General features: G+C 41.2%; 1 protein-coding gene across 19 annotated transcripts in view; it reads left to right on the top strand.

Moving 5' to 3' along the window:
* Positions 1–9213, top strand: part of trpm3 (transient receptor potential cation channel, subfamily M, member 3) — a 138318-nt gene extending 129105 nt beyond the window's left edge. For 18 of the 19 annotated variants that reach the window (XM_056375825.1, XM_056375822.1, XM_056375821.1 and 15 more), the window contains 4 exons: positions 827–977; positions 1683–1876; positions 1990–2122; positions 2911–9213. In XM_056375825.1, the coding sequence (XP_056231800.1) occupies positions 827–977; positions 1683–1876; positions 1990–2122; positions 2911–4531 (2099 nt within the window). In that variant the 3' untranslated portion in view covers positions 4532–9213. The remainder of the gene's footprint in view (positions 1–826; positions 978–1682; positions 1877–1989; positions 2123–2910) is intronic. The other variant, XM_056375832.1, reaches the window with a different exon arrangement.
* Positions 9214–10856: the final 1643 nt, after the last annotated feature.

Genomic DNA, 10856 nt, shown 5'->3' on the forward strand with positions numbered 1-10856 from the left:
TTTCTTTTAAGGTAAAAATTTAAAAAAATAGAAAAATTACTTCAGTTCTCTGTCTTTGGGCTGCATTGTGTGAAACAATTCAACATCAAGCAATGAGGAGCATGACTAGAATGAATCTCAAAGGCAAACAAACAAAGAACAAATCCCGAATGTTCCCCAGATAAGCCACAGCAACTGAACCATCACAGATGGAAAAAACATACTATGTATCCTGAATACATTTCAAATGATTCAGAGTAATCAACCATTGCTGAATGAAGCTATGGCACACATATGTGACAATATATTTTAAACATTGACTACATGTTTAAATATATTGGAGGCACAAATTGTGATGACACATGATGAATGTTTTTTTTTTTTTTTTATGTGTCTATTTTGTTTTAAGATGCACATTTCTGATCATGAGCCCCTACCATTATTGTGTCCGCTCTTTCCAGTCCCCTCTTTAAGAGAAGAAGCATAAAAACAAATTATGCTTCTTGTTTGTTTGCAAAATATGTACTTATGCATTTTGTTTGGTATTTTCAGGTCAGCTCGTCCCTTTGTTTTTGTCTCTTTGTTATCACACAATCTACAGTTCATCTTTGAATGTTTCATGTCTTTTTTAATTTGCTTAGTTTTTATTTCACTATATGTTTTATTTTTCTTGCTGTGTCTTCTGTTCATGATATATGTCTGCATGTTTTTCTAATTTGTCATGCACCTAAATTTTTATACTAAACCATTATTTTGATGGATTCAAGTCTGTATCTAAAGACGTACTTTAACCCTAACCCTTGTATTAACTTGTATGTTTGTGTATTTACTTTGTGACGGCGTGCAGCCCCCTGTGGGCAGAACATCACTACGGAGGATGGGGTGGTGGTGGCCCTGCCTCCCTGTAAGACGGGTGCGTGGATTGTCCCAGCCATCATGGCCTGCTATCTGTTGGTGGCCAACATACTGCTGGTCAACCTTCTCATAGCTGTGTTCAAGTACGTAAACGCACAAATAATTTCTAAACTTGAGAAAGTAATGCTTTGCACACAGACCTGAAAGACACTTATTTTGGCAGCATGATGACAGAAGTGATTTATATCTGTTCTCCAACGCTCTCTCCAAAACTGTATCACTCAGACATGTTAGTCATAGTCTAATTTATGCAGTTTGTGTGTGTGTGTGTGTGTGTGTGCGTGCGTGCGTGCGAGCGAGTGAGCGTGAGATAGAAAGTGAAATTGTTGTTTCTGTTTGGGCTGCTGTTAAGCCACAGTCATTGGAGGCTGGCTGCAAATTGTATTATCAGAACAGGATGGTGCTTCTTCCAGAGAGACATTACCATGCTAATGATCTGTTATTGTGCCTCTGAATAATCCATGTAGCAAGGCGATCATCCTCGTCCTCACATTTGTCTGGGTGATTACCAAAAAGTGCACAAAGGAAAAAACAATCGTTAAATTGAAGGTTTAATCACATTACGCATTACAGCAATCATTTATTGTGTTGGGCAATGTCTTAATTTCTATTTCCACATACTCCATGTCTGAACTTGGCTCTGCAGTGCAGCAGCATGCTAAGTGAAGAAATCAATTCAACAACCAATCAGATCTGTATATGTTTATCTGAGAAGAACATGATGTATGGTTTACCTACAATAAGTTAATCCTCGGTTGGTATGGCACATCTGTCTGTTATTATCACAGCAATACATTCTTCGAGGTGAAGTCCATCTCCAACCAGGTTTGGAAGTTCCAGCGCTACCAGCTCATTATGACCTTCCATGAACGGCCAGTCCTTCCTCCACCCCTCATCATCTTCAGTCACATAACCATGGTCCTCAAGCACCTGTGCTGTCGCTGGCGCAAGCATGACGACGACGAGAGGGACTATGGACTGAGTGAGTGACTGAGTGTATATACAGTATCATACAGTATATTTCGGCTATCATTATACTACCAAACAGATAAATATGAGTATGTTGCATTATCACTCAAACTCTTTCATCCACAGAGCTTTTCATCACAGAGGACGAGCTGAAGAAAGTCCACGACTTTGAGGAGCAATGTATAGAAGAGTACTTCAGAGAGAAAGATGACAGATTCCACTCCTCAAATGATGAGCGGATCAGAGTCACTTCTGAAAGGTCGGACATGACTACACTGAAAAATTATGTCTATATCGTCCCTGTAGCTTTCAGCCTATTGAGAATTGTTATATACAGCGTAACTGAGAGCTTAACGCACTGCAACTTAAGAAAAAAAAAAACAAAAACATCTTCATCAATTCGACAACACACACTTCTTTTTTCTTTGCGCCGCATTTCAGTGCAAATACAGAAAAGAGAAGCAAATATACATGCTGCCATATACATACACAGAACTAAGATGAAACAAATCTGAAATGTTTTAAGGGATGCCAGTGGCTGAACTGCTGCTCCTTATTTTGAAATGACCACAAAGACTTGGACTGTGACTGACTGCACACATGGGACAAAAACAAGTGCATATTTTCCTATCAGGAAAGCCAGTTATTGGCAGCCTAACCCATAAGCTTTCAATGTATGTAGATCAATAGCGTTATTGAACCAAGCAGAGAGTTTACTCCAGTTTTTAAAACCCAGATAGCATGAGCATGGCATAGCATTCACCAATTTCTTTCCCTTTAAACATTTCTGTTGTGTTTTGTGTTATATGTCCTTTTATAATTGCAGTGCATTTCCAACTGTACCATACTGTATATGTTGTCACTGAAAATTTTTCTTCTGTTTCCTCAGTTTGTTATTGTATTACTATTATTATTTCCTTTTTTTTTTTGCTTTTGCTGCAGTGTGGTTGTCCCTCTGTCAACATTTTCTTCACCACCTTCCTCTGCTATTCTTCCCACTCCAGTGCTTTTAATGTCATTTCTCTACTTTCTTCTCTACTCTATCAGGGTGGAAAACATGGCAATGCGTCTGGAAGAAGTCAATGAGAGGGAACACTTCATGAAGGCGTCACTGCAGACTGTTGATATTCGTCTGGCACAAATGGAGGAGCTGATTGGACGAATTGCCGTGGCACTAGAGCGTGTGACAGGGGTTGAACGTGGTGAGGTCAACAAAGCACGTTCCAGGACTTCATCTGACTGCACAGACTCTGCATACATACTCCGCCAGGGTGAGTGCCCAGAAGCAGCATACATCCTCCGTCAAAGCAGCTTTAACAGCACAGAGGGGAATGCCTACCGTCTACAGGAGGCACTGGAGGGAACAGCTGAGGGCTCCATGTCCCCTCCCTCTCCTACTGGCATGACCACACGCACAAGAAGCCACTCATTTTATGTCGGAGGTGGTCGCGGTGGTGAACGTGCGAGTGGAGCTGAACGAGCTGAGAGCTTCTTCAAAGAGCGCTCACTCAGTCTCCACCGAGCCAACAGCTCACAATCTGTGTCCTCAACTGCCGCCCCCAAGGAGTCTAAGCCCCTCCCCCTGGCGACGTTGTCGGTCTCCCAGCAGCACCGTCCATCATCATGCATTGATATCTATGTCTCAACTTCTGAGGAGGTGGGGCCTTCAGAGGTCTTCCTGGATCCTCTCCGTGTGGTCCCACCGCTCCAGAGAGACTCCTCGCTCCAGTCAGATATCATGGAGACGGTGATGCCGGGAGGCCGGGACTTCAGCAGCGCTGCCACCAGCGGATTGGGCGACAGGCACTCGGAGGGCGTTGCAGGCAGCAGCGGCACAGCTGGAGCTATGTTTGATGACAGTGCAGCTGCTGATTTGTCGTTGTGCTCAGCCCACCTCTTACCAGACACCACCTTACCCCCTTGGGACATAGAACCATCCCCACCTCCCTCAGCAGGGCTGCTCGAACGCTCTAAGAGCAGTCGCTACCTCTCTACGGCAGGCACAGCATTCCTGGACGAGCCTTCTCTGGTCAAATCCCACAGCCTCATGTTCACACCAAGAGGCTGCTATGGTGGACTGGGGGCAGGAGTCCAGGTAAAAGCTGCAGAGTACACCAGCATCACTGACTGCATCGATACACGCTGTGTCTCAGCTCCATACGCTCCTGCAGAACGCTCACATTCCCCTGGAGGATCCACCTCATTCCCCTTTGATAAGCCGTCAGACATTGGTTCCTCTCACCCAGAGAGAGAGGCAGAGCTTAGCCACACAGAGTCTGATCCAGAGGACCCTGAGGACCTGATTCCAGCCCCTGATACGCCTCGCCTTGGGGGCCTTGGCGGGCCCAGTGGGGCCCCTCTCTGCTCCCCCTTCTCCAGGCTGGAGCGAGCAAACAGCTGCTCCTCAGATGACTCCCATCCTTCCCTCACGCTGGCCCCTCCGCACCGGAAGAGCCTGTCGGTGAGTGAGAGGATGGAGAGGGGACCGGGTCTGGGGGCAGACAGGGGGCCTGGGGCTGGGGGCCGGGGTCTGGCAGGAACCAGAAACCCCTTCCTCAGGAGCAAGTCTGGAGCACGGCCTGAAACAGCCAAGACTGACAGCCTCTCCATGAGGAAGCTGGCCACTCCATCAGCTTTCCGCAGTTTTGATAGACAAAACTACACGTGACAAGGACACTGGTCAGCACACTCACACACTGATAGGACCAGGGAGGAAAACTGAGGGCAAAAGTGAAAACAGGGTGAAGTTGCCCATAGATGGTGATCTGGGCCAGAGCTACAGTTTTTTCACTTATGTTTTAGGTTAGAAAGATGATAAAAGTTTATTCATAGTACGTACTGGAGGGCAACTTTACCCTGGATCATGAATCGGGGGAAAGGGATGGGAGATGTAGGGGTCCTACTGTACACCAGTCAAATACAAAGAGCTATGAATCTAGACTAGTTTTTACCTCCTCTTGTAGCTAAGTAACTCTCAATGGGGTGTTATGGCAATGGAAGGTGTATTTGTACTGTATGTCTTCCACCCACCACCTTTACGTCAAGTAGACATCTGTCACTGTGTTACATCACATATCCATCACGTTAGTCAGAGAAAGTGTACTGTTACTCTTAGCTGCATTATATTGTAGAAACTGTCCAGTCTGAGAGACAGAGCGAGGAGAAAGAAAGATAAAACAACCACCTCATTTTGTCATTTTGTCTTAGCATAGAGTCATTACTTTCACTAAACTTTCACTTTAAATACATTTTTCTAACTCCACCCTAAGACCCCAGCACAAGCAAACAGAAAGAAGCTAACATTTCTGGCTGCTTCATAAAGGAAATCAGTGAAGTGTTTGAAACCCCTCGTGGTTGCATTGGAAATGATGGCAACAACTTACCTCTGGATACACTAACACATCTTTCGAATAATCAATATTTATCTTTTTGCAAAGAAATATCAAATTTGTTTTTTGTTCACATATTGTAGTAGAACAGTTTTTATTTCTTTTGTCAGATCAGCTAGAAGAAGAAAGCAGTGTTTCAACATACTCCAGACAAAAGGTCATTACGCTGTCACATGTTTACAGTCATGGCTGTCCAGTGTCAGCGATCTGTATCATGCAGTGACTGGGAAAGTAAAATCTGCATTTGATTAGCCACGCGATAAGAGTGAATAGCTAGAAGCTATCAGGAAGAAGTGAGGAAGAAATTGTGACATGAAGACTGAGCTCAGCATGTGACAATATCCAGTGTTTCACAGCTCGTGATTGGGGCACAGATTCAAGGCATGAGTCTATATTAGTAAAGCAAATGACGGCAGGCAGTGCTTTGAAGGCCAATGCATAAGAAAGGAAATGAGATAGAAGAGTTTTGTTTGAAGTGCATGTTGACATTCACATGCCTATTTACATGTCTACATACATTCATGGTCAGTGAAGTCCTACATATCACTTGGAAATAAACTTATCTTCAGACCTGACCCCAGAGAGCTTTAACAAGTGCAATTGCAAAAAATGGGGACAAGAGGGCGCTGTGAGCCTACTTCAGAACCAATGCTTGCTGGGCGAACCTGATATGAACCTTCTTTGCCTGCACCTGACACCAAAAATCCTTCCATTCAACCAATCGTAGCTCTCTTGTAGCCCAGCACCTCCTCCTTCAGGTTTTGGCAGTGGCATTATGTTGCAATGGTTTTATACCCACCTACACCTAATGGATCCGTCCTTCATCTATTCCATAACTGTCATTCATTTGCTTTTCTCCTTTATTTATTTTTTATTGCATTTAAAGCCAGCCACTGCAAAAGCAGACTTTAAGAGAAAGCAGTTGCCCCATGACTAAGCCTATTATAAATCATACACAGGTCAAGAAGATGTTTCTTAAGAAACAGCTCATTTATGAGTTTACTTTATGAAAAAAATAAAGCTTGAGAATAAGCTGTCGAGTATATGCATTCTAGCTGAGATTTAAGAAAGGCGTGCATTTTAAGTGACATGGAGAATGAAAAATGGGACTATTATTATTAAAAGATGAAAGCCAGATCAGTGTTTTAAAATTTTCTCATTTTTTTATTCTAGTGGAAGAAGTCTGGAGGGGAAGAAGAAGTCCTTCTCTGATAGCTTTGTAAAGATAAGATAATTAATTAATAGAATTCTTACTGATTTTTTTATGTTTATGTTTTATATTTCCTCGCTATTACAATTCATTTTAATCATGTTGCATTTATTTTGAGATTGATTCTATTTATTGACATTTTCTTGCTCATTGATAATTACAGTAAATGCCTGTTTGAATTACAAAATTAATATTTATATCTACTCAGTGATATTTTTGTCGAATTTTAAGTATTTTCTAATTAAACTTTTAAATTTAATAAAAGATGACCATCTACATGCACTAAATGCTGATGTATTATATTATTTATTAAATATAGAATTGTCTGATATACTGTACATTTCAATCATATTTAAAGTATTTAAAGTAGTTTTTATTGTACGTTTTATCAAGCAGCTTATGAGAATTTTCTAATGTAAAGTTGACATGGCAATACACAGTTGCCAGTATACCAAACTTAGGGTGCCTTTTGGGCATCGATGGAGTATGTGGGGACTGAAGTGATTCAAAAGTCTGTGAAATTTCTCATCTGTTTCTTTTTCTTCTCTAATCACAGAGCCCGAATATCAGTAATTATTTTCAACATTTGGCTTTTGCATACTCTCATAGACCTTTATTGTTCTCTTTAAACACTTCTGCTGTACAGAGTAGGGGACTGTTGTTATTAGTAGACTGTGTCATTGCTTGTATGGACATTTATTTGAATCCACCCAAACACATAAAACGATATGATTGAGAATAATTCATAGCTGAAGAAAAAAAATGATTTGCACACGAAACTGAGACATATGTATGAGGATAAAGCATCACCATGAAGTTGGTGCTGCTGCATTAATTCTATTTTCTTGCTTGAATTGAAAGCTTTGACTTATCTCTGTGTTACAACCCAGCCTGCTGGATGATCCAAACTGTTAATATTCCTGCTAAACCTGGCCTAAACTTTAAAAGGGTGCCCCAGTGATTTAGTACTGTACTTCCATAAAGTTAGAGGACTTACAAGAGACAGATTTAAGAAAAGAATGGTTAAAATTGAAGCAACAAAGGCCAAGATACCCTAACTTTTAGTCCCAAGTATGGGTCAAGCTTCTACAATTTCCATAATGCAGCTGAGTAGCATCTTTTTATGAGACCATGCCTCATCATTAAATACGTACAAATTTCAAATTCCTGATCCTCAAGTCTCAAAGCTAACTGAAGATCAGGGTTATTTTCTTAAATGTCAAAAACTCCCTCCAGAGCTACAAAATAAATCATCATACAACTGTAAACTGGCTTTTATTTGTACGAACAGTGGAATGCCCCTTTAACCCAGTAACTATAACACCAACATAAATTATACTGTTGACACATGGTCAGTATGGATCATTTAGGTTGGACAGACCGGGGGGTAACACACTTTAATACCTATAAGATGACAAGTAGGATGTTGTAGTCGGTCGATTCATACAAAGGAACTTATCTGCAATGTCCTCAACAACTATGTAGGTTACAGTATGTTTTAGAGAGGAAAGGTTGACCCCAAGTCAATGCTCAGGGACAACATTACCCCAGTGATGCAAGGTAGTAAGTATATCATGAAGTCGTCGTGAAGGAAGGAAAGAAGGAAAGAAAGAAAGAAAAGAGTTTGTCTACAGCAGACTTCCAATATAAACACTGTGCTTTATGAGTTTAACCCTGAAGCTTTGTGGATCGTAGAGAATCTATAGATTTTGTATTCTATGTCTTCAGAAATGGCAATAGTGTATGAATGAATGTCTTCATACCTGATTGACTTGTTCACTAATAGAAGTTTAACTTCCCGACAGTACAAACAATAAGGAGGTTTATGGAGAATTGTTTTTCGATAGAGAGAGCTTTGGTCATACACAGTTGACCCTTACATAGTGAATCCAACCAAAATTTGCCAAACCAAATGGAAACGAGCTGAGCCATGCTCTACTGATATGTTGTTGACACAACTGTGGCAAACAGGCCTAACCAAGCAAATGTCGTACAGTTCAGCTCAGTTTTGCATGGCTAAGTATAAAAACAGATGTCTGACTGAGAGTTTCGGCCCTTCTATTTGACCTGCTGTCATAGGAAATCAAAATGTTCTTTTCTTATTTCTTTATCCTTACAGTAAGGAATATGAGACAGCAAATATGTCTGTGTGTACATGATTCTTGAATGGTTTTGTGATATGTTGACATGGCTGTTGCGGAAGGTATTGACAGAAGGTGTGTGTGTGTGTGCGTACGTGTGAATGTGCGTGTACATGAACTGCGTGTGAATTCAGAAATGTTGATGACACTAATAACAGGGAGGCATGCCAACACAACACAACCCAACAGAATCTCAATGTACAGTATTTTTTAAATATTTTCCTATACTGTATCTATACAGTTTTGTGGAATCATGAGCAAATGATGATAATCAACAGATCTGCTTCCCTCCTATGACGACCTGTGACTCATAAGATAAAGAGCATTTATGTTTTTTCTGCAATAATTGCTGATGTTGTGCTTCTACAACCGAAAGGGACTTACTCCCCTGCTGATCACACTTTATGTAATGTCCTTTAAATGCATGCAGTTCTTCCACTCAGAGTGTACAGAGACAACATGTAAAGATGACTGAGAGAAAGATAGAGCGAGATTATAACATGAAATCAAAGTAGTGAGTATTTGGATGCAAATACAAATCTGTATTCTTCAATGTGAATAGGATCATGTCTGGCATGCATTGTTAAATAAACAATTAAATAGATTGGTATTCTGTGTCTCGCCTGTTTTTAATTTGCCCAGGTCAATGACAAAAAGACTTATAATGTGTATGGCAGATGTGAGAAATGCATGTAAAGTTAGAAGTGGGTTTAGTGCTATCGTATTTGTTTTAACGATGAGAAAAGACCAGCAGAGTTGTTTGTCAGACACACAAGCTAATCCTAACCCTAACCCTTAGTATTGGATTGATGATCTAAAACCCGTAGACCTAGACATCAGGAACATCTGCATTTCTTTCACTCCTTTTTATGATTTAAGCTACAAACTGGGGGCGAGAGCTGTTAACCTCAATGTTGTAGAACTCATAAAACAACTAAGGCTCACAGTGTGTAAACCATCAAGTAATGAGCCACATCACACAAGCTGTTCTGCAGTTATGGCAGAATGTCAGACCCCCACCGCGTGTCACTGTCGCCTCCCATTGGCTGCTGGTGAGATGAGTGGGACAGTTGCTGCTGCAATGTCAAAACTTGTCCCACCGCCATGAGGCATCTTTCTTACAGTTAATTTTTCCTTCATGGTATACCTCTGGCTCTCAGGTCTGGTGGGCTGAGCTTCTGAAGTCTGTAAAACACCCAATAAACACCTGTGTGTCCCTTTGTTGATTTAAACAAACTAAAAAGGACCACCTCTGCATTTATATAGATGTTTCTTTCAAACTCTTTGCTTCACTCTGCTTTATGGTCACAATACCTGCACACCTGTATTACAATACAATCAGTGCAGTAGTCCTGTGATAAATGTTTTCTTTGTAAAGCAATGTTCCCTTTTTTGTGACCCACGTTTGGCACAATATCTCTTACAGTATAATGTAATTGGCAAGAAGCACACAAGGCCACAAAAATCAATGAATGCACACCTCTGACACAAATTACGAGATTCATATTTTCAGTGTTTAATTCAATAGCACCATCCTCATAGATACAGTTGTGGAAGAAGTCCCTTAATTTAAGTAAAAATGTTTCAAGTGAAGACCCTGCATTCAATAGTCTATTTAGGTAGAAGTACATCAGCAAATGTACTTACGATATTTAAAGTAAAAGTAGTCACTACTTAGCTGGATTGAAATTATCATATGTGGTGTGTAAAGTAACAGACAGATACATGTACAACAGATAAACGTATGCTGAAATGCAGTATGTATAGCCTACAGTAGCATAAAATGGAAATCCTCAAGCGGCCTACAATTGCACGCCTTACGTAAATGTACTTTTTTTTTATTTTCCACCTCTGCATGCATGTTGCCTACGATTCATTTCTATATGATTCTGTTACTCTTCTTTTTTCTGTTTCGTGATTTCTCACCAGCCACAGGGTTATTAACTCTCCACAGGCTGCACGCCGCCCTGTTGTAAGCTAACTGTCGCCATTGCGCTGCACTGCCTCCTGTTCCTCTCTGCATGAATAAACAGACTGCGCTGACACAGGAGGCCGCTGACTGGACCGGAACTTCCAGTCTGTCCTGTGGTTGTGAGGGTGTTCATATAAGGGAGCGGGGTCAGCGCTGGTGCGTCAGCTCATACTCCACACGTGGAAAGGAACATTCTGTACTGGGATTACGCACGTGCTTCCTACTTATCTGTGTTGCAGCACACGCACGCGCAGGCACACTCAAAAAAACAACTTCATCTT

Source organism: Seriola aureovittata, chromosome 5 (assembly GCF_021018895.1).
Source record: "Seriola aureovittata isolate HTS-2021-v1 ecotype China chromosome 5, ASM2101889v1, whole genome shotgun sequence".
NCBI classification, from domain to species: Eukaryota; Metazoa; Chordata; class Actinopteri; order Carangiformes; family Carangidae; genus Seriola; species Seriola aureovittata.